This window comes from Ursus americanus, chromosome 15 (genome assembly GCF_024610735.1).
Source record: "Ursus americanus isolate L20-20 chromosome 15, mUrsAme1.1.p, whole genome shotgun sequence".
Taxonomy (NCBI): domain Eukaryota; kingdom Metazoa; phylum Chordata; class Mammalia; order Carnivora; family Ursidae; genus Ursus; species Ursus americanus.
In genome coordinates, this window is record NC_142141.1 from 37,841,942 (window position 1) to 37,869,294 (window position 27,353).

The 27,353-nt window shown below is 39.4% G+C and overlaps 1 protein-coding gene across 2 annotated transcripts; it reads right to left on the minus strand.

Annotated features, from left to right (window-relative positions):
• On the minus strand, nucleotides 1-27,063 carry IL7R (interleukin 7 receptor). 2 transcript variants are annotated; one of them, XM_045787236.2, is made up of 8 exons: nucleotides 26,916-27,063; nucleotides 22,928-23,066; nucleotides 12,793-12,950; nucleotides 8,079-8,236; nucleotides 5,904-6,066; nucleotides 4,888-4,981; nucleotides 3,927-4,002; nucleotides 1-3,515 (listed from the first exon to the last, which is right to left on the minus strand). In XM_045787236.2, the coding sequence occupies exons 1-8, from the start codon at nucleotides 26,995-26,997 to the stop codon at nucleotides 3,015-3,017; spliced, it is 1,371 nt and encodes a 456-aa protein (XP_045643192.2). In that variant the 5' UTR covers nucleotides 26,998-27,063; the 3' UTR covers nucleotides 1-3,014. The 2 variants fall into 2 exon arrangements, with proteins under 2 accessions (XP_045643192.2, XP_087724062.1); XM_087867936.1 differs by lacking the exons at nucleotides 1-3,515; nucleotides 4,888-4,981 and having other exon boundaries at nucleotides 3,923-4,002.
• Nucleotides 27,064-27,353: the final 290 nt, after the last annotated feature.

Sequence of the window (27,353 nt, forward strand, 5' to 3'; positions counted from 1 at the left end):
AGCATTTTATTAAATATGAGATGGTAACACACACTGGATACTTATATACTTAGCAGCTCTGCGAAATGTTTGTAATGCATGTGGGAGGTACACGGTCAAATCAGAGACCTTCGCTGTAGTGAATGCCGGAGAGTTTTTAGAATAACATCAAAGAAAAACCACTGAGCTAACACAATGCTTTCTGATCTGTACCATTCCAGTTGTCTTATCACATAGTCTCACCGTCTTCCTGGCCAGTTCCATCTTGCAGCCCCCCCAGAAGTGCTAGGAAAACACAAGGGTGCACATCTGAAATAGCCTATACTTAGCTTTTCTGAAGCCAGTTTCCATGGAAACTAGAATGACAGGAGATGCGAAGGCTAGTGGAAAATCAGTCGAATAAGCCAAGCCTCCCTAGATCCAGCCAGGATTGTTTAATTGGCCAAATGAGCTGCCTGTTTAACAGCTGTCATTTCATGCCATGTAGAACTAGCTGTTTACATCTCCGCCTTCTGCGTCGTCTCTCGCCAGCGTTTCTTTCTTAATGAAATCCAAAGGGAGGTTGGTCAGAACAAACTTGTAATCTGACATTATACCTTGTCCTTGAGTAGAAGATCACACCTTAGCAGCAGTTATGATTATAAGAGCATGATACATGGATTTCAAATCCCTCCAGTAACAGACAGACATTCACACATGAAATTCAAACGATAGTCTGTGCCCAGCAATACTGAAATACGGGATTTTAGAGCTGGAGTGACTTGGATCTTCCTCCAGACTTATCCCCTCATTTCTTCGAGAGATTGTCTATTATGTCAGGAAAACAAACTTCGGGCTTTCAGTTCGGACTTCACACCTAAGGTGGAATAACTTGCCTGTCCTTTCTGTGCCCCAATTTTCCCATAAGTCAAAGCTAACCACACACTTCATCGGACCTCTGTGGTAAGGTACAAGAGAACTAGGTTGGCATGAGGTTTCCTGTGATGACCTCCTCTTTGAGACCTGGTTCCCATTTCTACAAAAGGTAAAGAGCACATGTCCACCTGGTGGAAAATGTCTTCTGCTGTCGACACACCAGGCAGATTCTGTTTTTCCTCCATGTAAATGTGTATCACTTTTTTGGCATTTTCCCTGATATTCTTCAACAGGGCACTTTGAACACGCCTCTATTACGGCACTTTGTGTGATTATCATCATTTGTTTACAAAGCTGTCACTTTCATTAGATTTTCCACTTTATGAGGCCCCCAACTTTATTTGTCTTAGTTCCCCCACGCCCAACTCTGTGGTTGGGACATAGCAGGCTTTCCATAAATACTTGTCAAGGAAATGAAAAGGGTAATGCTTATGGAAAGGCTTTGAAAATCACAAAAGCACTAAACAAATCTAAGGGAAGGTGAGATTATATTCATCACTACTGATTCAGAGAAAAGGATTTGGAAAGTACAATGCCCAAGGGAAGAAAAATGATCTTATTATCAGTAGACCTCTAAGTCAGCAGATAAGATCTGTTCGATAAAATTTAAAACCCCCTTCCCAGATATCCCAAAACAAAACAAACAAGAAAATTAAAAACATGTCACCCCCTAACGAACTAAAAACAGAACAAAAAGATACAAAAATATCAGCAACAACAACAGTGATAAACCCCTGAACAAAACCAAACCAAGCCCTGAACCTATGCCCTTCCTGACTTCCTGCGCCTCGGCTGCCCTGTGTGGCTCTGATGTACCCAGGGGCTGGGGGCCTGAGGGAGAGGCCTCCGCTGTGCTCTCCCGGGCTGCAATTGCTCAGCTGCCTTGCCTTGGTTTGAGAGAGTCACTGGAAATTCATCTAGACCAAGAAATGCAAAAGGACACCTGCCAAATCTTCTATATCTTCAAGAACACGGCCAAGTCAGCTCCCTCACTGCACATGCTTACGGTTCTCCCTGAAGCTCATGGCAAGATACAAGGCCGTAAAACTCAGGACAGTCTGTAGACACATTTGGGTTGGGGGCAATCTCTACACACACAGGAAGTTTATTCCTGGCTTATTGCTCAAATGCACCTGCGTCCAGAGCTGGCAACAGATTCTTCTGTTATTGATGGGTGCCGCTGGGTGGTGGTAGCAAAAGAATCCTGCTCTTGATAACAGCAGAAATTGTGGACTTCTCCTTTTTCATAAAAACAAAATCAAATGGAATTTGTGGCTTTTTCTTGCCTTCTTCAGTTTTTGTAGACATGGCTGGCCATGGTAGTTCATGTACTATGGGACCCTTTCTTTCTCTTAGTCTTTCGTTTTGGTGGCCATGTCCTTATGTGTCTGGGAAACTCCTGGCTTATGCTGCTTGTCCTAGAATGAGTATTTGTAACTTCCCCTCTCATGTTCAAAAGTGACCCAATTTGGACAATATATTATATAGCCATCTCCGTTCATTATTAGTGAGGTTTGGCACTTGTGAATGGGACAGCCCCTAGTCAAGGGGAAGGCACATGGCTTGGGGAGGGGGGGGACCACAGTTAGACTCCGGCCATCAAACCCCATGCTGAGTGGGGACAAAATGGACAAGTTACTTAATGCCTCTAAGCCTCAGTTTCATCATCTATTAGAAGGGAGAATAATAATAATAATAACAATTGCGCCAGTGCCCGGGATTACCGTGAGGATGCAGGGAGACAAGCTATGTAGAGCACAGGACACACAGTGAGTCCTAGTAATGGTAGCTACCATCCCTGTTCTCCTTTCCCTCTCTCTTCCCTTACCCTCTGCCTGCCTCCCGCACCCCTCCTCTCCTTCATCTTTTATTTCATTCTTTCCTGCTTCTTTTTCTTTCTGAAATAATGGAATCACTTGGGTTGCCTGAAGCAGAGTGCTTCTGCCTCAAGCCAAATGCCCCTGGAGTAGGGAGGAGTGGTCCAAGCTATGTTTCTGAATCCTGTAGATTGCATGCAGGGCTGGCATTAATTTTGTCTTCTTTGTGCTGCAAGAGAAAGTAAGTAGGAGCTCACTCATCTTTGTCTGTCATCATGGTTCCAGTACTGCGTTTCTGACAATTCACTGGTTTTGGTAGAAGCTGGACATGGTGACATATGCTTCCTCCTGACTTGATCCCAAGGAAGTGAGCACAGGCTGTCCCTGGGCAGCTTGGTTCAGTGTCAGGATTCCTGACTGGAAAGGAAATGGAGCGGGCACAGTGCTGTTTGTAGTTCCAGGGCCAGGCAGCAGGCCCTGGTACACATGAGGCCCATTCTTGCCACCTTCCCTACAGTCTGGGAACCTGGATGAGGGTTGCACAAGGGCCTCACACATACTGATGTTCCCAGCCAGGCATCTGAAGGGTGAATCTCCTCTGAAAGTTTTTGGGGTGATGACTGCATGCTCCGATGGCCAGGTGGGTCCCTGCATACCCCCTCCAAGTCTCTGCTTTTCAGACTCGTCTAGTTGTGGAGAAGTGTCTTGCAGAAAGCTTTCTGCTTCATCTCTAGCTTGAATGCCATCCACCTTATGAATCTGGCAGTCCAGGAAACTTTCAGGATTGAAACTCACATTCAAATTCTGCACCAAAAAAGAAAGAAAGCATTGAGAGTGCTCCAGAGGAACACATGAGCAAAGGTTCAGTGCATGGAAGGATGTAAAGAACCTTCTGACAAGGGTCTACCAGAGAATGTCAGAGAATTACCCACATGTTCCAGTTGACTCTGCCTCTGGAGACACTCTGATACATCAGAGTCTGAAGGGGCTGGCTCTGCCCTCCAGCCCTGGGGAAGCCTGGGAGACTCCCGAGACTTGTCTACTCATTTTAGTTTCCGACCTCTATGGAGGTACAGCCAGGATCTCATGAGGCACCCTAATCATGGGATGCACAAAAGACCAAAACTTGTGGTTCAGCGGTTCCCTATCCTGCAATATCATCCTTGGCTACTGGGATGCCTCCGACATTGTGGTAGAAGCACCAGAAGCACTCACCTTTTTTGGTTTCTTGCACAGTTGTTCCAGAGTCTTCTTATGATCGGGGAGACTGGGCCACACAATAGGTTTAATTCTGAAATAAGAGGACATTGAGAGAGAGGAAATGAATGGTGAGGGAGCATGCACAGTACGTCTTTCCACTCATTCTGAGCCAGAAATCAGAAGAGCAGATTTCTAGTCTTGGATCTGTCACAACTAGGTGGGTGAACTTGGACAAGTGACTTGCTTTCCCTGGGCCTCAGTATCCTATCAATTCACAGAGGGGTCATTGTCAGTCATCTTTGCGAACACCTCTGGGAGAGAGTGCTGGGGAAGAGGAACAGTGACGTTTGGCAATGGTGTAGCTATGAAACCAACACTTGCCCTGTGCATCCTTTCCTAATATAGGTGTTGCCGTCTTATTCCTCCTCTCTACTGGCAGCAGCTCCTCTGCTCTTATTCTGGTGGAGATAAGGAATATTTTCTAAGTCACCCAGGGAAATTGTTTTAAGGTGTTCCTTTTCAAGTTGGAGTCTCATGAGAATATGCGGCACTGTGCTGTGGGCATCTTCCTAGAGCATTAATAACTTGAAGGTACGTGTCGAAAGCATCATTTTTATAATGAAGCAAATATGGCTCTGTCATGGGGCAGAATACAGAAGTCCCATGAAGTCGTGTGCTGAAATTCAAAGCTTCAAATACATTCTGCCCCCGTTGCCCAGACATTTTGGAGGCATAGTTCCTATTCCTTTAGGAGAAAAAGTTTGGGAGGAGGGTTTGCCTTATATGTCCAATTTCCATATTTTCACCCCTTATGAAATTAACTGTTGAAATTCACAGTGCCCTAGGCTGGGGAGGAATGTGGGCACTATAATTCCTGAAATGCCTTATTCCCCTTTGTAGTTTTCTCATCAGTAAATAGGATTAGAGCTCCAACTGTCTGGGACCCCATGTAACCATCCTCTTGATTAATGTTCACCTTTTTTTCCATAATGCACAGGCCAAGATGACCATCAGAGCCACAGAGAAGAAACTCAGAATGCTAATAGTTAGTAAAACAGGATCCATCCTCCCTGGAATGCAAGGATAGATCTTGGTTAGCAATCATTAACCATGCAGTGGGGGAGGCTTTCAGGGTGCTTTGAATTTATTTAGAACTTAGGACCATTTATTATTTCTTCAAAGTTGCTTTTCAGTGAATAGGATGTTGTACTAGCTTTATGCACTAGGAATTTTGGCTTCAGTAAGTGGCACTGAATTGGGTGACCAGGTCTAGAAAATCTGTCACTTGAAATATAAAAGTGACCAGGCATTAAAGCTGGCAGCACTCTCTCCCCAGCCCCCATCACCAAGAGAAGGAAGCCCTGGAGGAGAATGCTGAGGTGGGTGCTGTATGCTGCAGGCTCAGCAAGTCCCAGTGGGAGAATGGGAGGCTGGGGTGGCAGAACGGTTCTCCTCATACCTCAAAGAGAAGGTATGTGTGCAGTGTTTTGGTTCCTCAGGGGCCTGCCTGAGCCATGTTCTTTGGTTTCTCTGGCCATTCTTGCTTCCTAGACCACATGGATATCTTTGTTATTCTGAAAAAGGACGCAAGGAAGAGCAGTGCTCGCTTGCCTGTCTTCCATCACCAAAGGTGTTCCCTGGAGGGGCTTTACAGAGGCCAGCCATTGGGATTCCAGTCTAAATTGGTAAAGTGGAGGTAGCAGGTGGGCATTTTGTTCAGAATTAGTAGCAGCTCCCAAGAGCACCTAGGTCAGTAGAGTCATTAACGGTACCAGTAGAGTCATTTGATCAACAACTGCTCCCACCACGTCCTTGTTCTTCGCCAAAGGGGCAAAGATGGCAGGCCATTCTCCAAAAGCAGTGTAAGAATGCCCTCAGGGGAGTCCTAACTTGTGGGTTTATTTCACCTCTCTGGCTCTCACTCTTGCTCTCACAACACTTTGACACGCAAAGCACTATGCAGGGCACAAAGACTCTGTAGTCACTTCCCACCTGTGATCTCTGGAGTTCTGAAGTGGAAGGTTGGACTCCATTCACTCCAGAAGCCTTGAAAATAGTTGGCATTAGGGATGGACCGGACTTTAATCTCATACATTGCATCAGGTTGTAGCTTTCTCTGTAGGAGTGTCAGCTTTGTACTGGATAAGTTCACACGCTAAAGAGCAAAACATGCCATTACATTTTTAGGATTGAAAAAGAAGTGCTGCCCAGATCCCCAGAATCATTTCAAATTGAGTGCGTTTTGTCACATGGGTACTCTTATTAGGAAAAGGAGCTATGACGTGGGGAAGACCATGTGTGAGCACCTAAATGTGTGAGCTCCTACCAGTGGTCAAGGAGGACAACAGTACCATGGGTCTTTGTTTAGGTAAGCTGGGCTCTCCCACTCCAGGAGGATATAAATCACTCCCAGGCTCCCACCTTCCTTTCCACACTTCAATTTCTGCCCCCCCTTTTCTCCCCTTTCACATTCCAAGGGGAAATAAAAGGGAATGGTAAGATTAGTGAGTGGGAATAATTTCTCTCTAGAAAGATACCATTCTACATTGTAAGTAGCAATATAGAGACAACAGTATCTTCAAAAATGTGTATTACCCTTAAGAAAGAAAACATCTTTCAGTTTGATTGGTAAAAAGTTAATATTCCATTGTTATTTACATTTATACTTATGCAGTTATTAGTTTTCATATATTTATTGAATTTACATATTTCTAGTTTATGAGACATTTCCAAGTTTCTTGCTAATTTTTCTGTTGTTACATTTGTCCTTTTCTTAATGATTTATAAATCCCCTTTATATATGAAGGATATTAACCATCTGTCAGTTGTATGTGTGGCAATTTAATCCTAATTTCTAATTTGCATTATGACTTTGATTATTGTGTGTGCTGACATTTATAAGCCTTTATTTTTATGTAGTCACACGTATCCATCTTCTGCTTTTTTTTTACTGCTTTTATGCTTAGAATATTCTTCTTCATCTCAAGATTATGTAAACATTTACCTGTATTTTTTCTATCTTGTTTAGAGTTTCACTTTTACATAATTTCCTTAAATCATCTTTTTATTTATTTATTTTTTTATGGAGCGAGTTAGGTATTTAACTTAATTTTTTCCGCAAGCAATGAACCGACTGCCCTGATATCATTTATTCAAGATCCTTCCTTTCTCCACTGTAGTTGCTTTTCCATTGGCGCAATTTTCAAATAAAGACTCAAGAGGGCAGGATCAAGGTAGCCTAGTTTGTTTGGTGGATGGGTAGAAGCAGGGAGAAGGCTGTTTAGGGCAGACATTACACTTAATATAAGCACTGTACGACAGCATGCTATGGACAATGAAGGCTAATCCTGGCCTGACAAAAGGAAACAGAATAGATAAGTAGACACTCTTTTCACCTTGAGAAGGAGAAGCCATCATCTGGTTTTGCCCATGTGGTACAAAAAGGACAGAAGTTAAGCCAATAGGCTCAGAGGAACCTGCAAATCTGGGATACCCTACATTTCTCCCATCTTTTCCCCAAGACAGGTTTCAGGGACAGCCAGACCATTCCAATGATAGTGACACATGGAGTCTAACTAATCCTTCAGATTATGATACAAATGAAGTTTGTTACTTTGAGGATGAAGAACTCAGGCTTAAAAAAAACATGAAGAAAAATATTCCACTCCCCTCCTTACTTCAGGCTGCTTCCTGTGAACCAAACTGTGGCTATGACCTGGTGACGGTTTTTGCCTGATTTGCTGTGAGAGTTGTGTACTTTTTGAGACCCCGAAATAAAGAGGACTGATTTGGTCTTAATCTATATTGTTAATTCAACAGCCTAATTTTGAAACATTATAAAAACAAAAAATAAAGCAAAAAAAAAAATTAGAGCTAGAATGGGATGGCCCAGAGAAGATCGAGGTTTTGTGAAACCTGGAACTATTATACTTTGGGGACCTTCTTTCAGAAAAAGGTATCTTTTGAACACAAAATTACTAGGGGCCCTCCCCAGGTAAATGTACCTCTGGGACAATAAAATTTATAACATTAAGAAGTTTTTATTTTATAGTTTTATATAAGTATTTTGTAATTTTGTGTATTTTATATACATTTACTTACTAAGTATATTTATATATCTCTCTCTTTATGAATGTCATAATGGAAAAATGTAGTTAATCTACATACCATCCAGTCATTTTCCTTTTTTTCCTGGCGATAGGCTACTTCATGCATTAATTCTTTCACATACTTCTTTTGTGAGTGAGATGTGTTAAATGTCACCAGAAAGTCATTTGCTCCTTTGCGATAGATGACTCTTATGTCAAAAGGAGCCTCAGGTTTAACTGGAAAGGAAAAAGAAAGGAGGTCAGTCTATAGGGCAGTCAAGAAAATAATTATGCTTTTTAAAATTCATCTATTCTGTAAATCACATTCTCTTTCTGGGTCAGTAACTGGGCGACAATTCAGAAAACCATTTCTTCTTCTTCCTCGTTCACAGCCTGACTACACTTTTCAGCCTCCCTGGCATTGGGTGTGGCCTTGTGAGCAATGTGGGTGGAAATGATGTGCACCACTTCCCATCCTGGCCCAGAAACCTTACATGTATGGCCCTATGCTAATTCTCCTTCCACCACTTGGAGTCATATGTTGAAGACAATGGAACCACAGGATGGAGGAGCTCTGAATATTGTTCGGAGGAGCCTCACCCACAGATTGGAAATATCCATTTTGGCTCTTAAGTGAGCAAGAAATAAACTTTTGGTTGTTGAGATATCATATGTCTTAGGGCTTATTTGTTATAGCAGCTAGTGCCAATTCTACACGAAATCATATTCTCTTTGCCTTTTGAATACTAGAGAACTTGCTACTAACTAGCCCCAAAACAGGAGTATTTAAACTTGGAGTCCTCATTATTCCTATAAAATCGGGTTGTAAGCTGGGAGCCTTGTACCTCACCTCAGCTATGTAGAAGTTGAGGGCCTGCATCCTGGCCCTAAGCTCATAACTTCCACTGTGATTTCAGTCTAGTTTGTATTAGCTCTAAATTCTTCTCTGGTCTCTTCCTCTGCCTGCCTGCCATGCAAAGTTCCTCTTAGAATTACATACATCATATATGAAATGGTATTGGAGGGAGATAGGTTTTATTCTAGGCAGAACCAACCCAGAGAAAGGTACTACATTCCTTGAAAAGCATGCATGTCAGGCAGCCTCCCCACCATTGTCCAGGGGCTTTCCTGTCTTGGGTTCTTAGCTGCTCTATAACCAAAAGCTGGGATGTTAGTTGTCTAAAGATGGGACAGCCACTTTTTTGCATGGTTGATCTCAGACAGAGATGGGGAGCACGTAGACTAAAATCAAAGCTAAACCTATTGTTAATGAGAGAGTATGTGTTCATCAAACTCTTACTCTGTAGACTGAGCTGGATTCTAGGCTATCTGATTTGGGCTTTTAAGGCCAACTTGCTGACCCAGTAAAGTGTACTCATGTAGGGGAAATTTGGCTCACTTATTGTAGTCCCTTGCTCATAGTGGTAGCCACCTAAGGGTTTCTCGCATTGCCCCAGAGATCCTGAAAAAGAGGAAGTGTCTCCTTCTTTGCCCTTCAATGTCTTGTAAAAGAGGAAGTTTATTCTTTTTTACTCTTAGATGACTACAGGAAGGGAAGGTGCCCTGGGGGAATAAGGGGAAAGGAGGGTGGGTATAAAGAAACGGACCAACAGAGAATACTGTCAACCCTTTACACCTGCCAAGCCAGTTCCTACTCTTCATTCAAGGGAATGATTAAGATTCACATTCTCAACGAAACCTCTGATACTGGATTCCTTGTCTCATTCCCATCTCCCAAGGACTCCCAACAATGGAAGAATTAAGGGAAGGACGGACTGATATTGATTATACACCTACTAAGCTCCAAGTGCTTTACTTACACAAACTTCCACTAATGATCCCTTAGTACTGCTATACTGATGAGGAAACTGAGTCTCAGAGAGTTTAATTAAGTTCAGGCTCCTATAAAATGGTTTGATAGTATTTAAATCCAATTCAGTCCAATTCTGAGGCTCGCTCTTCTTTATTTGGCTTTTGTTTCTGTGCTCCATTATCTCACACTGGCTTGTCCAGGTGTCCTCCAAATAGGTCTGCCTCTGGCCCAAAGGGTGTCTTTGAGCACATTAGAAAATTTGCTTATTCATTCCTCAAGCAACATTTTTGTAAGTTAATTTATTCTGGAAACAATCTGAACAATAACAGAGATTCACATCACCAAGACAATTGGGAAGAGAGGAAGCTGCCCCTCTAGCCTTATCAGAGAGCCCACACCTAAAGATGGGGAAGTAAGTGAGGGCCAGGTGGTTGCAGGAGAACTCTGGCCTAGGGCTCAGTCAGGGGCTTCCAGTTTAAATTCAATTAAATGACAGTTCTGCCAATGAAATATCACCTGAAGAACCAGAAGAAAGTACTACCGAGCCACATGCCTCCACTACCTCTCATCCTGCTTGCTTATGGTTGCTTTCCAAAGCCCCAAGAGGCTCATAACTCCCAGTTCACAGAGGCCCATGCTACCAGGTGTGAGCACAACTGCTTTTCCCCCTTTGCCCCTCAGATGTGACTTGTTAGGTTTGTTTCTGCTGGAGTATAGAAAATGTTTCTGCTGGAGTATAGAAAATGGGCCTCTGAGAGCACTGGGTATAATTTGGGGTTTCAGATGGACAGGGTGCCACCTGGAGTCTTGAGTATTAACATGCTCACTCTCTAAAATGCCAGGAGTCTGTCAGAAGACTGAGAATCTCTGTCCTCTCTACCTGCTCTCAGAGAAGTGAATATATATATTTGCAATTCCAGTGGCAAACCTTTAGATATCATGCTCTTGTGCAGTGCACTGACTGACCATCCAACCATAACAGCCTAGTCTACAAATGACAAAATCCAGCTTGCTTGTGTCCCGTAATCAGAATTACCTTGTTGTTGTTCTCACCTTCTTAGATAGCACTTACATAGATTGTGGCCTACATTGCTGTGTGGCCACCATGCACAACCCTCTGCCTAATGTCTCTTTTTCACTATCTCTGCCTTTTTACAGGATAATTATTCACAGGTAGAACTTCTGCTTTTACTCTTTATTTTACCAATTTGGTGAAGCAAAGCTGAGATAGACTCAAAGTTTCTCACCTCCTTGTTTTCTCTAATGAGTAGTTCTCTCTTACCTTTAATTGTCTTTTTGGGCGCTGAGGAAGGGATTGAGAATAGGGAGAGAGAGCAATCCATAGTATTTAAAACCAGCAAAAGAATGCCTCTCTTCAATCACTTCAGCCAATTTCCCCCCTGTGTATATTGTTTCATTTATGAATCCCATAGGTAGAATAAATATGGGTAGTTTTATAATTGCACTGATGCATTGTAATTGGCTTAGACGTTCTCCTACACCGAGCCTCTCTGAGGTTTTGGAAAGAACTTTATTCACTCCAGGGTCATAATCTGTAAGTAAAGGGGAAAAAACTTCTTGTGTCTATATTCCTAATCTTTCTGATTACTTTGATTTACTTGCCTGGTAACCAAATGGTGAATTGGTAATTAATATAGACTTATAATCAGGTAATTGAATGGATTTACTAATTCATATTATTATGTATATGGACATTATATAGAGCCAAAGGAAACATGTAGATGAGTTTATCAATTCAGATTATAATTTTATTTGAAATATAATTATTATATCTTTTTTGGCAAATTGTAATATGAATATCCTCAGGCAAATTAGATTGGCTATGCCTCACTTCTCAAAACAAGTCTCTTAGGAAGATGTGATAGTAATTTCATGTGTCAGCTTGGTTAAGCTGTGGTGCCCACTTGTTTGGTCAAACACCAGTCTAAAAATATCTTTTTTCTTTTTTTAAGACTTGATTAACATTTAACTCAGTACACTTTGAATAAAACAGATTACCCTCCATAAGGTGGTGCTCCTCATGCCATCAGATGAAGGCTTTAAAAGCAAAGACTGAGGGTGCCTTGGTGGCTCACTCAGAAGAGCATACCACTCTTGATCTTGGGGTCATGAGTTCAAGGCCTATGTTGTGTGTAGAGATTACTTAAATACATAAATAAACTTAAAAAAAAACCAAAACAAAGACTGAGATATCCTGAAAAGAAGCAATTTTGCTTCACGATTACAATATAGATACCCTGCTTGAGGTTCCAGACCATGACCTTACCCTGTGAGGTTTGGACTCAAGACTGCAGTATCCAATCTTACCTGAGTTCCTAGCACTCCGGCTTGCCCTATAGATTTCAGACTTGCCAGCTTCCACAATCATATGAGCAATTCCTTAAAATAAATCTCTTTCATATCTATATCTCTATGTACATCTCTATATTTTGTCTATTTATTATCTATCTATCTATCATCGATCTATCTATCTATTATCTATCTATCTATCTGTCTATCTCTTCTATTGGTTCTGTTTCCTCTGGAGAACTCCAATACAGAAGTCATATTTACTTTTCAAAATAACTTGATAATTTAACAAAACACACTCAGAATATGGTGGGTACATGGGAAGAAGACTACAAGGAATTCAGGAGAAGGTAAGATGAGGAAGGAAAGGACATACATTGGTGGAGGACAGAGGCTCAGAATCAGTGCAGCTTCACACAGATGAACTCCTCCTGCAATCATCATCTTTCATAGTTGAGTCTGAAGACCCTCAGAATTCTCTTGTAATAGGAATTAGTGGCCTGTGCTTCACAACTTTCATTTCTTTAGAAAATTCCTTCCATTAGGGAATTTGCTATTCTCTATTAAAAATAGCTTTCAAGATTTGTCTACCTTTAACATTATATCCAGAAAGAATCAGTGTCCTCATATATCCCCAAATGGCAACATAAACCTATATACAACTTCTTACCTATCTCGACTATGTTCAATTTCTTGGAAGTTATGTTCTTTCCTCCAAGCTTCACATATATTTCGCTGTCTCCAATGAGTAAGAATTTCTTTGTCTTAATGACATACATGTCTTGCAGTTTATCAAAAGTCAGGCATTTTACATTCAAAAGGGCTCCACTGTAGAAACAAAAAGGGAATTCATCTTAATCAAGTAGGAGTTTCTGTACAAAATAGAATAGCATTACATTTACATTTCAGTTGTGTGACTTCAACTCTGTCCATAGGTATGTGGATGGCCAGGTGCTTATGAGAGAGAGAGAGGGAATTAAATAATGTGTCTTCTTGCTACCGTCATACCTAGTGATGATATCTCAGGCATTAGATGCACCTGAATCTGAAACGGTCAGAGGATGTTCATGAAAAAGATGGAAAATACTTATTTTTTAATAATCAATCATTGAAAAACAAATACTTTGTTTAGGTGAGAAGTTAATTGCTTTTTGATGTCCTGCAGAAATAAATTGAGAAAATAAAACGTGTAAAGAAACATCGACCAAAAAAATAAAGGAAATGATACAATAGTCTAAAGAATTGTATACATAAAACCATACATACTTAATGGGTTTTTCAAAGGTAATTTTGACTGTGCTCCACTTTTACCTCATCAACAGACTTTAAAATCAACCCTCTTCCCATGTTCCCTAGCTTAACACACAATAACCATACTCTAGGAATTGAACTCTGTCACTTTTGTCACTTCCTCTCCCCAATTAGGATCAGACTTTCAGGAAACTGAGGAAGAGAGATTGTTGCCTCCTGTATAACTAACATCAAAAGCTCCACATTGGGGCACCTGGGGAGCTCAGTCGGTTAAGCGTCAGCCTTCGGCTTAGGTCATGATCCCAGGGTCCTGGGATTGAGCCCTGTGTCAGGCTCCCTGCTCAGCATGGAGTCTGCTTCTCCCTCTCCCTCTGCCCCTCCCCCCCCACTCATGCACACACATACTTTCTCAAAAAAATAAAATCTTTTTAAGAAAACTCCACATTGTACTTTTTAAATAAAAAGTAAAAGTTTGAGTTCCAGTAGTAGCAGAACAACTTATATCATACTAGTCCTCTAACATATAACAGTTATAAACCTTGGACAAACTATTTTTTGGAAATCCTATTTAAAAGCTTTAGAGAGTAACCAAAAGTATGCAGAAATGACAGGGAACTTTATCCTTTAAAAAAAAGGTGGATGAGATCCTTGTTTCTGCTTTTTTTTCTTTGTTTGATGTCATTCCTCAGGTCACACTGTGATAGGCATCTAGAATCTAATGGAAAGCCACAATTTCATTGTCTTGAGAAGTTAGAGGGACGCCTGCATGGCTAGATATTTTTAATGGGGAAAAGCCTAGAAATGAGGAATCTATGGAGATGTAAGATACCAGATCTGCATATAAACTCTTCTCATATCATTATATGTCCCTTTAATTGTCAAATGTGGAAGAGACTGTAAGGAAACCATGGACTAGCAATAGCTAGATGGCTCTAGAAAGAACTGAGCGCAGATTTACACGCTGTCTCAAAAGAAAAGAGAATTTGAAGATTAATGTGGTCCTGTTAACCAACTAGCAGAGCTGAAACTAACAATCAGCAGAGGAAGTTAACAGACTCCAGGAAACTTATAACCAGTAGTTTCTTTCCTACATTCAAAAGTTACTACAAATGACTAAAGAAAGAAAAATGAGACCCATAGTCAAGACAAAAAGCAATCAATGTAAAGCAGTCACTCTAAAGTAAGCAGATGTTGGAATTAGCAGAAAAAGCCTTTAAAGCAGCTTTTGTAAATATGTTCAAGGGCTAAACAAAGAATATGGCCATAATGATTGAATAGATGTGTAATGCTAGTGGAGAAGTGGAAACTGTAAAAGAGAACAAGATGAAAATACTGTAACCTACAAGTAAATCTAAAATTTGTAAAATATAAAGACTGTATTGGATGGGCTTAATGGCAGATTGAAGATGGCAGGGGAAAGGGTCAGTGAACTTGAAGACAGAGCAATAGCAGGTTTTCAGTCTGAAATAACAGAAATGCTCGGTGACCTATACGATGATATCAAGGGGATAAATAAATACATAATTAGAATTCCAGAATAAGAAAAGATAAATTTGGATTAAAAAATAGATAAAAAATAGTGGCTCCAAATTTCCCAAATATAACAAAAATGTCTATTTTTAGGTTTAAGAAACGCAGCAAATCCAAGCAGGATCAATCCAAAGAAAACCACACCTAGGCACATCACAGTTAAATGGCTGAAAACGAAGGCAAATAGAAAATTTCGAAAGCATCTAGAGAAAAATATCACTTCTGATCAGAAACTATGGGCACAAAAGACCCTGGAATAATCTCTTTAAAACTCTGAAAGAGAGAAAAAAATATGTTCACCTTGAGTTCTTACATGCACAAAATATTCTTCAGAAGTGAAGGTCAAGTGAAGATATTTCCAGATGTATAAAAATTGAGATAATTTGTTTTAAACACTTCTTTAGACCAGAGGGCAATGATACCGTGTGGAGCTGCAGATCTACAGGAGGCAACCAGGTATACCAGAAAAGCTACACTTCGGTAAATATAAAAGACAATATATATTTCATTCTTTAAAATTATTTAAAGATAAATGATTGCTGAAAACAAATAGTATAACATTATTGTGGCATTTATAATGTATGGTAGAAGTAAAAATATATGACAATAGTGCATAGGATAGGATGTGATAAGTGGAGCTATATTGTTGTATTGTTGCACGTTTCTTCTATTTTATATATGAAATAGTACAATATTAACTCTAAGTAAACTATGAGAAGGTTGAATATTGTAACTGTTAGAGCATTACTAAGAAAAAGATATTGCCCAAAAGTACAAATAAGGAAGAAATTGAATATCTCAATAGCTCATTTCTCTCAGAGGAATTACATTTATTATCAACAAACTTCCCTGTCGAGAAAACTCTATGCCAGATAGTTCCATGCTGGTGAATTCTATCAAATATATAAGAAATAATGTAAATTCTACACAAATTACTTCAGAAAATAGAATAGAAATAGACCCTATCTGACTTATTTTATGAAGTTAGCTCAACCCTGGTACCAAAAGCCGGCAAAATACTACAGAAAAGAAATTTACAGAAAAATGTCCCCCTAGAATGTATATTGAAATTTCCTCAAGAAAATATTAACACATTGATGTTACTACTATGAGAAAGAGAGATGATGTTACTACACATCCCAGGAAATCAAGGTAGATTCAGCAATCAGAGATCAATCATACAATTCACCATATTATAAGAACAAAAGGCATAAATAATCTGATTACCTCAAGTAATACAGATAGACATATGACAAAATTCAACACCCACTTATGATAATAACTCTCAGCAGACAATTAAAAGAACACTACCTCAACCTGATAAAGGAAATTTACAGAGTCTATAGTTAATATATTAATGGTGAAATTGTGAACATTTTCCCCCTTTGCTAAGGACAAAACAGGAATATCCACAACTATAAAATATCTAGGAGAAAACATAGGAAAATATCTTTCTGATTTTGGGAGTGGACAAAGATAGTAATGACACACACAAAAATTAAACATAAAAGAGGGAAAAAAAGACATACTGGACTTTCATTGAAGTGAAAACTTCCTCATTAAAATACACCATTAAGAAAATGAAATAGCAAGCTACACATTGGCAGAAAATAGTTGTAATGCATATATCTGACAAAGGAATTGTATCCAGAACATATAAAGAATTCATACCCATCAACAATAAAAGGATAAATAACTCAGTAAAAAAGACGAAAGGCTTTAACAGACACCTGTCACAAGAAGGCATATAAATGGCCAGCAACTACTCAAAAAGGTGGTCAACATTATTTGTTATTTGAGAAATGTAAAGAAAAATCACGAGATACTATTTCAAAGCCGAATGTCAGAGATGATGTGTAACTCTCACACTTTGTTGGTTGGAGAGTAGAATGGCTATAACCTCTTTGGAAAACTGCTGGGCAGTTTCTTATAAAGTTAAACACACACCTACCCTAATGATTCAGCGATTCCACTCTGAGGTTTTTACTGCAGAGAAATGAAAGTGTGTATTAACAAAAAGATCAGTAAAAAAAATTTAATAGCAACTAAAAAAATAATAGTCTCAAATTTGAAAAAACTCCAGTATCCATCAAAAGGAGAAAGTATTCAAAGCTTGTGATATATTCATTCAGTGGAATTAATAGTCAGCAGTTGAAAAGATGAGCTCTGAGACACACATCAACATGGATAATTCTTGAAAACATTTGGTGTGTGAGAGAGTTCATTTAGAAAAGAGTAAACAGTGTGTTATTCCATTTATAAGAACTATTGGAAACTGGCAAAACTAAGATGTGATGGATTGCTCACCGGGGATGAGTGCCTGAAAGGGGGCAGGAGGCATCCTTCTAGGGTGAAAGAAATGTTCTGTATTGAAGAAGAAAGCAAAGTATGTATTCTCATTGTAAAAATAATTAAACAACGAAGAATAAAAATAAAAGCACTCACTTCTCTTCCTTTCTCAACCCTCCATTTAACTTCCCTCTCCTGTGATAAACATGATTACCAATTTGTTTTTCCTACATGCTCTTCTAGCCAAATAGCCCTGAAAAGAGGGATAGCTGGCTCGAATTCAAAGTGGGAATTGTGGCAGGAAAAAAAAAAAAAAGGCTTTGTACAGGTTTGCTTACATGGAAAGAATTCTTCACATTAACCAGACATTTTTAAAAAGATCATAAGGAATATGTTCTAAAAAGGTCCTTTACAACCTACAATCCAGAAGGTATTGGTTTTCTTTGGTAAACTGGACGTGCGTATATTTTTCTCGGCATGTGCTCAAGTGAGTGCTTTCTGGGATTGTTCCTGGACTCTGAGCAGAAAGCACAAGTGTATGGTTAGAGGTGAGCTGGATGTGGGGTTAAAATCCGAGGAGGATGCCTCTGCTTTACGTGCAGAGTCTCCCAGCTCTGGGCTGCTGTGGTCTTTGAGTGACTGGTTACTCTTCTGCATTCAAACAAAGATAGAGATGGGTGAAGACATTTTAAGTTTATTAATTGGCTAGCTATATTTACTATTTGTGAGACTTTTCTTAAAATTGTTTCACCCTGAATTATAGTTTTTTTTGTTAACTGTTATATTTTAGGGTATGCAATTGTTTTGGTTTTGTGTGTGTGTGTGTGTGTGTGTGTGCGTGTGTGTGTGTTGGAGTTTCTAGAGAGTGTGTCTCTCATTGGGCTAAGTGGGTTTTTCCCCTTGGATTGGAGTAAATATTAAAAGCAAATTTTTAAGTTAGGTCAGATGGATATCAGGGGACAAACTTGGGACCAGCACCGCATGGAAAGTTCGGAAGATGGCAACATGTCATAATTGGATGAGTAAGGATAGAAGGAGAGAATTGGAGCAGTATTCCATTTCTGAATTTTAGGTAAGACATATGATGTGGAGAAATTAGAAAGATAATGGCTTTTATTTCAGTCATTGAGTTTGGAATATATTTGTAAGTAAAGCATGGTGGAATATTCAATTATAAATCCTTAACAGGCAGCAAGGTCTTGGTATTGTTGGAAGTTTAAGAAGAACCTAAAATGGTATTCTTGGTTCACTCCCGCTTTTTGGAGAATGAGATTAATACCCAATGAAATATAAAGGATCACCATATGGTTGGCTTGTGAGCCTGGGCATCCTTTTAAGGGGTCTAAACTCCAGGGGCCGCCCTATATGGAGGGGAAATCATGCCAGGAGCTAAGAAAAACCGGTGGCCTACAATAGACAACCTTGCTTTGTGCAGGTGACCCTGGGCTCAGGTGATTGGAGGAAACTTAGTGTCTTCCCCATGAGTAGTTCAACTCAAGTCAATCCAGTTCATTTCAACTAACTTAACTAAGTTAAAACAATTTACTTGGTTGCTAAATATGTACTGCCAAGATTAGAAATAGTCTAATTTCCATCCAATACAATAGCCGCTACCCAGTATGTGGTTATTGAACCCTTGAAATATGGCCAAGCTGCGATGTGCTCTAACTCTGAAATGTACGACAGACTTTGAAGGTTTAGCATGCAAAAAAGAATGTAAAATATCTCATTAATATTTTTTGTTCATGTTGATTACATGTTGAAATGATACTATTTTGGATATATTAGGTTAAATAAAATATATTATTAAATTAAATATATTATTATATTAAGCATGCTAATTTAAACTAAATTAATTTCATCTACTTATTTTTCCTTCTTTTAGATGTGGCTACTAGAAAATTTAGAATTATGTATATGGCTCACACATAAATGTGGATTGCACTGTATTTCTATTGGATAGAGCCATTTTAGGGCATCTTAGGGGGAGACAAAAAGCACTGCAAGTAGCCAGTGTTAAAATTAAACAGAGATCACAATTGAAAATTCCCTGGGCAGACTAAATCAGTTAGTCATATAAGCAAATGTTTGAGCTTACTTTGCAAGACAAGCAAGATCAACTTAACCTGGGTGACTTCTTGCTTATGCCTCTGAAAATCATAAGCAAAACTTAAATCGTTTGCCAAAATTGATAGGAGGTAACCACTAACCAATTTCCTTTCAGTTGAGACAATTCTAATACTATAGCCAATCACTGTAAAGAATAAACACTCATTGCCTTTACACTATATCCGCTGCTTTATAACAACATACCTCTAAGCCTTGTTCCATATTTTAGTTTAAGTGCTCCTGGTTTGCAAACTGTCTTTGTGGTACATGCACAATAAACTTTCACAAATTACTACTTCAGTGATTTGCTGGCTTTTCTTCTGTTTTTTTTTTTTTTTTTTTAATGTTCTTTTGACCGCAAGTAGTACTACAGGTTAACAAATTTGGGCCTGTAGGACCTTCCCAGGGGACATCAACTCTAAGCCACTGACACAAACCCTCTTTTTCTGGAAACAGGGAGAGACTGCTGAGGAGACCATAGCGTCTGCTCCTTTACCCTGTCTCCAGCTTCCTATATTTCCTGCAACTGTGTCTGGTTTAGCTTGATAAATGCATTTCTCCTGATGGGACAGACAGGAATCTACATGGATATATTAAAAACAGAAACAAAAACAAACTGTAGCTTTTATTCCTCATTTGACCTTGAAAGAATCTATCTCAAAAATATCTAACAACTTTGAAAGTTAGTATGGTTTACTGGAGAAGGACTAAATTAATCACACCTGACAGATACTGCTAGGTAATTCTAGAACATGAGGTAGATTTGGCAGGGTGCCTGTGACACGGGTGGTAAATGATGAAACCAAGAATGACATATGTGAAGTGATATCTGTAGGTAGCACATGGGAGGGACTATGGTGCCCCCAAGAATGTGGGAACAAAGGAAATCTTCTGAGAGCTGACTCTGGAACTTACACAAACATCTAAAAAGCAGGGTTCCCAATTCAAGTGCCTATGGTGTCTATGAAAGTGCGCCTAACTTCAGGACTGAGATCTAATTGTCTACCCACAGAAGCAGCTGGAATTCCGTTCAGGTACTTTTGCTGTATGGAACCACTGTTACCAAATCTGATTTTTAAAGAGAGCACCTACATGTTGAAGTGCTGGCAGCCAATCCTACAAAATTAATAGGCACTTTGAGATCTGAACCAAATAACCGTCATCTTAAAGTCAACAAACAAACTCCCTTTGTTTTGCTTTGTATTTACTAAACAGCCTTTTGACCACATTTTTAATGAAAATCAGTCTACATTGAGAATTCAGTACCATTTACAGGTACTGACCATATGCCAACTACCCCAATGCAAGGTAGTTGTTCTGATCAGAGAGCTTAAGAAATTCCTCAGTCATGGAGCTCCTTAAGTGTTACTACTGGGTTTCTAACCCAGGTGCCTACTTCGGTGCCTCTATTTTGTAATTCCAGGTACCTGAGAGCTGATTAATGTTCTGGGAATAAAAAAGTTTCAGATTCCCCAGTACGAGTGGATTTATATCAATATACGCCCTACTGGCCCGCTCTGTTCCTCTTCTCCCCCAACACCAACTCCCATAGGTCCTGAGCCCAGCATGAATATCTGGGTATCTATAGTAATTGTATCTACCAATGCGAAATCATCAGTTGGCATGCTGGAAATCCAGTCCTGTGATTCTGGCTAATCCAAGTCCATTCCTGAGAGGTGGATCCTCTCATTGAACACTAAGTAATTTGGTGTCTAACCCTGGGAGAATGGTGGCCAGGTCGGCAGGTGGTAAACTCACCTAGGAAAATGCCCCTAGTAAGCTGGGAAATAGCACCTGGTTTCTATCAACAATCTGACCTGTGTAAAGACTTCATCAGAAAGCACATTTTTCAGTCATTTCCAATTTCTTCTTTATAAACATGTTAAAGGGACAGAAAGTTCTAATAAAGCTAGTTCTATTGGAAAAGCAATCGAGCCCTGCCAGCAAATATAGCACACTAGGTGACTTTGATTTGAGAAACAATGTCCCCCCTGGGCCTAGGCGTTGCGTGAAAATCCCCCTCGAGGTACACTTTCACAAACACAGCTGCTCTCCAGGAACACCTTAACCTCCTCATATTTATTGTTTCACTCCAAAACGTGTCTTAAGACAATCCTTTTCCAACTGAAATATCTAAATCCAATTGAAAACCCCCAACAGAAGCTGCAAATAGATTACAATATGACAGGAAAAATCAAGAGACTTGCAAAAGGAAGTGGGCAAGTTTGTTCAAGTGGGCAAGGAAGTGGTGTGAGCGAAAGTGGACAGAAAGGTCATGTCAGCCTCCCAAGGAGAAACTACGTGAGCACTGCAGTCCACCAAAGAGCTGGGTGGAGAACCCAAAGTCAAACCTCTGTTAGAGGGGGTTCTGTTCATCAAAATGAGAATGTGGTATGAATGAGATATTTGGCTCTGTTGGTATAGTCTAGTTGCCGTATAGATTCTGGACATCGTAGATTCCTATTCTTCCAATGTTTTATTTCTGGAAAGTGTGTTAGGGAAGTGAACCTACAGAGGCAGAGTGAGAATGTGCTATGGAATTCAAATCCAAGACCATCCTTCTCCAATGACTGTGTCAGGAAGCACTGCATGGACAGATGCGGGAAAATTCCTGTAATTTAATGTAACGCGTGTGGTTTAGAGCTTGTCTAGACTATGTATTAGACGGGCTTGGCTGAGGCTCTACTGAGTTTAAGAAGTCCTCTTTTATGACTGGTTGATCTTGACTCACTTTTCTTAGGAGGAAACTAATTAGGTCATCTGATAATGAATTTGGAGATAGCCCTAAGTTACAATTTCACGTTGGAGTATTTTTTTCCAGTCATCAGAGACAGTAACCCTCAGCAACAAGAGATGGTTTGTGGAGGGAGAAGAAAACTCTCTGAAGTCTTCACCAAACTTTCAAACCAGAGAGAAACTTTCTTTTTTCCTTTGCCTTTTCTCTGCGACCTCATGAAACCAAGAGCTGGATTATTCCTGTGGATTTTTGGAAAATTGATACTGAGGATATCATGTGAAATCAAACTGTGTCAGGAGGGTGGAAATTAGGCCTGTACTCATAGATTTCGTTATTTTAATGCTTCTTCCCATTATTTATTATATACTGGATGTGTCTTCTAATTAAATTATTTAAGTATTAAAGTATTTAATCATCCAACCTCCCTATGAGTGAGTACATGTCATTTAACAGGTGAAGAAACTGAGGCATAGATGAGTTACATTACTTGCTTTAGGTTAAAAACCCAAGTCCACGCAGTATCGGGATTAGAAACCAGGCAACCGGGCTCCAGAGTGCAACAAGGCACTAGATTGTCTCATGTTGGACAAAGAAATCTGGGGGAGGAGTCCTAGGAAAGCAAGATTTAAATTCTGCCATGAAGTCAGAAGGATTGTGAGGTCTCCAAGTTCCATACCATCAGCTTGCTGTAGTAGCAAGTCCTGACAGATGAACCCATGAGAGAATCTCTGCTGGAGTCTTTTGGTGAAGAACGGGGAGTTTCAGGAAGTTTTTGGAATCCATTCCATTTTAGTACTTGATAATGAGGCCCCACACTCCCTCCTTTGCTGAGCAGTACATGAAAGGAGAGCAGGATTTCTAGGCACCCATAGGAGCTAGCATTCCTCACCATATTTCAAATTCCAGATTGGTGCTGTTGATGTCCGGGTCATCAAAAGCACAGGTCAGCAAGTGCTGGGTTCCATCCACTTCCAACTGACTGTAGCAAGAGAATGAATAGTCATCCAGCTCGGCATCTTCAAACTCTCCTGGGGAAGAACAAACCTGCAGCTGTTAATGAAGCAAACAAGTGCAACCTTTTGAAACCTGGAGTGACATCAATGAAATGGCAGCCTTTGGGGAGACATGAAAGAGTGATTATAGGTTATCTAAGAAGAAAAGCCCAAGGGAAAAGACAGAAGAACCAACACCAAAACCCGAACCGAAAAGACCCCAAACAAAACCAAATCGACGTCTAATGAGCACAGAATTTTCTAACAGAAAAAAAAAATCATCACAATTAATAAATAACCTCCAAATATTTCTAAATATTTCTGCCATTGCGTTAGTGCATTAGAGATCTAGAATAAGATACTAAATACACTTTCTTTTTTACACTGTTAATCTCTTCTGTTAATTGGTAATTTCGAGTAAGAGATATTTTATCTCCATTATTCAAATGCTACCTAATCTAGCCTTTGACTTTATCACTAATCTGCATTGATTTCCTCCCAAGTATTTCTTTTTTGAATGAAGGAAGATGAGAACTATCTTACAGTCAGAAGTTCATTTTTTAAGGGATAGCTTTTTCTTGCCTTAATAGGCATCCCAACGAAAAGCACAATTGATTACCTCCATTGTGTGAATATTTATTTAAAGCAATTTGTCTTAGGCTACTAAGGCAAATGTGGTTAGAAAAAATTAGATCTGCCAGGATTCAGATCTAGTGCACCTTCACATGAATCCTATAGGTACTGCTTCTGCCTGAAGAGATCCTTCTTCTATAGATATTGTATCTTAAAGACATCAGAATTCTAGACCTATGTAGGGAACCAGAATTTTTTTTTCAGCCACTTTTGGGAAATACAGTCTGTCACAGATGTATTCAATTTCTTAAATGGGGTTGAGGCCCCTAGGATTAAGTAGACATTTTGTACATCTATTTCACAATATTTAATAGAAAAAAATTGTTAGCAAATATACTTGGACTGGGACCTGAGAAAATGCAGCATAACTGAAGCCATTCTCAGAGTGCTCAAGTGTGAGCCTGTGATGGCTTCCAGTTCCATCAGTATGAGAAATTACTTTGACCCGTCAATACTAGAAATTAGAAGTTCCTAGGGTTTTAAATTGGATATAGAATGTACTAAAATTAAACCCCAGCTGAGTGTCCTGAAGGCAATGAAATGTAGAAACAGCATCTTCTTTTCTTAAATAACTAAGTAGGTCTGTGGGAAAGTTAGTAAAGCTGGTTGTGAGTGGACCGACTAGCTGAGTGACAGGTTGGTTCAGTCAAAGCCACAAATCTTGAAAAGCTAGATCTAGATAAGAGCTGTGGGCACCGCTCTTTCTGACCATTCCTAGAACCCACTAGGTTCACAATTCTGCCACTGGCAAAGACTTCTTATGTAATTTCAGTAGGGTATAACCCTCTTCCTGATGACAGTTTTAAATAATGAGGGGGAAACCCACATTTAGGACTCACATTTTAAAGCATGTTCATTCCTAACCTTATAGGACTAAGATCTTATCTCCTAAGAGCTGGCTCTTTTCTCAGTGGAATGGTTCTAGGTGGCTTTAGCCGGCCCTTACTCAACAGTCCTCACTCTGTCTTGATGTTTTCTCTTCTTTGAATCTTCAAGCAATCCTATACAACAGAACCCATGTTACTACTTGAATTCAGACTTCCGTGGATCAGCTTTGTCTCCAAAATTCTTCAACGTACAATATAAGCCAGAGAGAGCACAGTCTAGCAGATGCTGTGTACCAGTAGAACAAAGCACTCCCATCACCCTTAGCCATCCAGTCTGGTGGAGCGAGTCTGATGTATATTTTCATACAATATACAAAGCACTGGTCATACAATTAAAGTGGCTATGTTCTGAGAAGCAGGTCATTGGCTCTTTAGCCAATAAAGTTGCTTTGTAACTAAGAAAAGATCCCCTCAACAACTTGCAAAATTGCAAGGCATTTTACAAAGAGAATATTACACTTGATCTAAGCTGAAAAATTCTTTGTTAAGGGTAATATACACATTGGTTAAGACCTCCAGTGCCAGAACTGGACAGATGTGGGTTTAAATTCTTGCTGTTACACTTTTTAGCTGTGGTCCCTCTTTATGCCTCATTGTTTCAATATGGAAATTCACATTATTTTGAGGAATCATTGAACAAAATATGTGCAAGGCTTAGCTTAGAACACAGTAAGCACCCAAGAAGGGTTAGCTATCACTATTGTCTTTTTTTGTTTTTGAGAAATAAGTAATGGAAAGGTAAAATAAGAATTCTAATTCTGAAACACATGTGAAACCTTTGGGACTCCTTTGAAAAAGAATTCTATGTCAAAGGTATTATTACTAAGGCTTTGAAATTACATAGAATTTTTGAATGGTGAATTAACCTATTATTCTTTAGACGCTCACTCTCTAGGCATATTTTTCTATAAAAATTTAATTTTTAGAATATGTATTATAGACAAGGCTGTGTGGTTTAGAAATATTCCCATTGAAAGGAATTAGTTGATTAAAAGTATAAATGTCTTGGACTTTTAAAAAAACATCTCTTTCTTCTCTTGCTCATCCTTGTGTTTTCAAAGAACTAATCTTTCAACAAATAGCAGCTAATTACTATACATCCCAAACTGAAAAGTATTTTGAGGTGGATCAATGTGAATGAGTGGTTAGATCTCCTAAATCAATCTGAAATTTAAAAAGTTGAAGTGAAAACTCAGCTTTCAGTTAGAATTCTTATTTCTTTGAAAAAAAAAAAAAAGTATGGTCCCCCAGGGAGAAATAGAGGGAATAGTTTACACTCTGAAGAGTAAGAATTAGGTGTTACTTGCCAACCAGCTATCTGTGCAAACATAAGGCAACCCTTTCGAATAATAATCATCCCCACAAAGTGATTCTTACATGGTCACACTGTGAAAAATGTCAGCCCTCTGCCAATTCCCTTAGTGAAAATATTCTAGGGATTTCCACCCTTAGTAATTACATGACTTAACATATCTAAGCTGAATCATTAGACATGTGTTTGATAACCTTGATAAGAAAATCCTTTTTAATTCTTAAAGTGAAAGGGCTTAATTATCAGGAACAACTGGCTGGTCCAAATTCCCAGGTGGCTCCTATTGCTGCTGTTCTGCCTTTGTCTACAGTTTTGTTGTAATCACAACGTATTTACTAAGTAGGCAGCATCGGCTTCTAGGTGCTAAAGATTTCAAGGATCCCAAAGAGAATTATTATCTGATGATAAATTTGTCGATATGGAGAAAATTAAATATATTTCAATGAGACAACTCTTTCAGCTCTTTCTCTGTTCAGTTATTCACTAAGAATCTCACATAAATCTGTCAAAACTGAAGTATTTTGAAGAAATTTTGAAATACTCAATTCAAATATTGAATGTCTACTATGTTCTAGGCACTCTTTGAGGTGCTAGAGATATGGCATTGGTGAGTGCAGACAAAGCTGTTCTTTCTAGAAATTATTTTATCATGAAAGTCATGCTTTTGGAACCTCCTAAAAAGCTAAGCAAAACAAATCTAGCTTTTTTCTTAACAAGGTAAAACTGCCTTGAAGATTCTCCAATAAGCTCAACCGTTGTGTCTACCTGAGTATTCTTTTTGTAAAAGTGCAGGCATTGACCAACATTTAAGATCCCCATTTAGAGGGTCAAATGCATTCTTTCTGACAATTCTAAGACTTTATAAACCACCCACAGTATTATCCCAGACCCCCTGTCCTGGTGGTTAGAACACTCAGAATGACTGAGTATGTGGTAAGTTCTCGAACTCCATTCCAACCCAGTGTCCAGATCAGGTCTGTTAGGGATCTGGGTAACCTGAAGCATATGCTAGAGATAATTTGAAATCCTAAAGAAAAGGTAGAAATGACTCACCATTCTGTGCATAGCCACTTTCTCCAGAAACGGCTTGAAGTAAATAGAAAACCATACCAAAAGCTGTACCCAGAATCGTCATTCTGAGAGAGAGAAAGAAAGGAGAGAGGAGGTGGGTGAGCCTATGTGTAGGAATGAATGAGAGAGAGAGAACCAGTGACAGAGGGACAGACAGATCTACAGCTTTAGCACTTTATACTTACTTAACCACAGACAGGGGGAAGTATAAACACAGCAAAAAAGAAGGCAAGGGCCAGAAACAGGAAGTCTGAGTAAAAGTATTGCTGTTGTAAGCAGAGGTAGAGGAAATGAAGGGATAGAGCTTTTGAATTATTGTACCTCTTTGGCATACATGTCAGCCCCCAAACTTACTCTGCTTATTCCAGAGTAAGGTACTACATTCAAATCCAGCCCCAAACTACCTGAGACCAGAGTGTG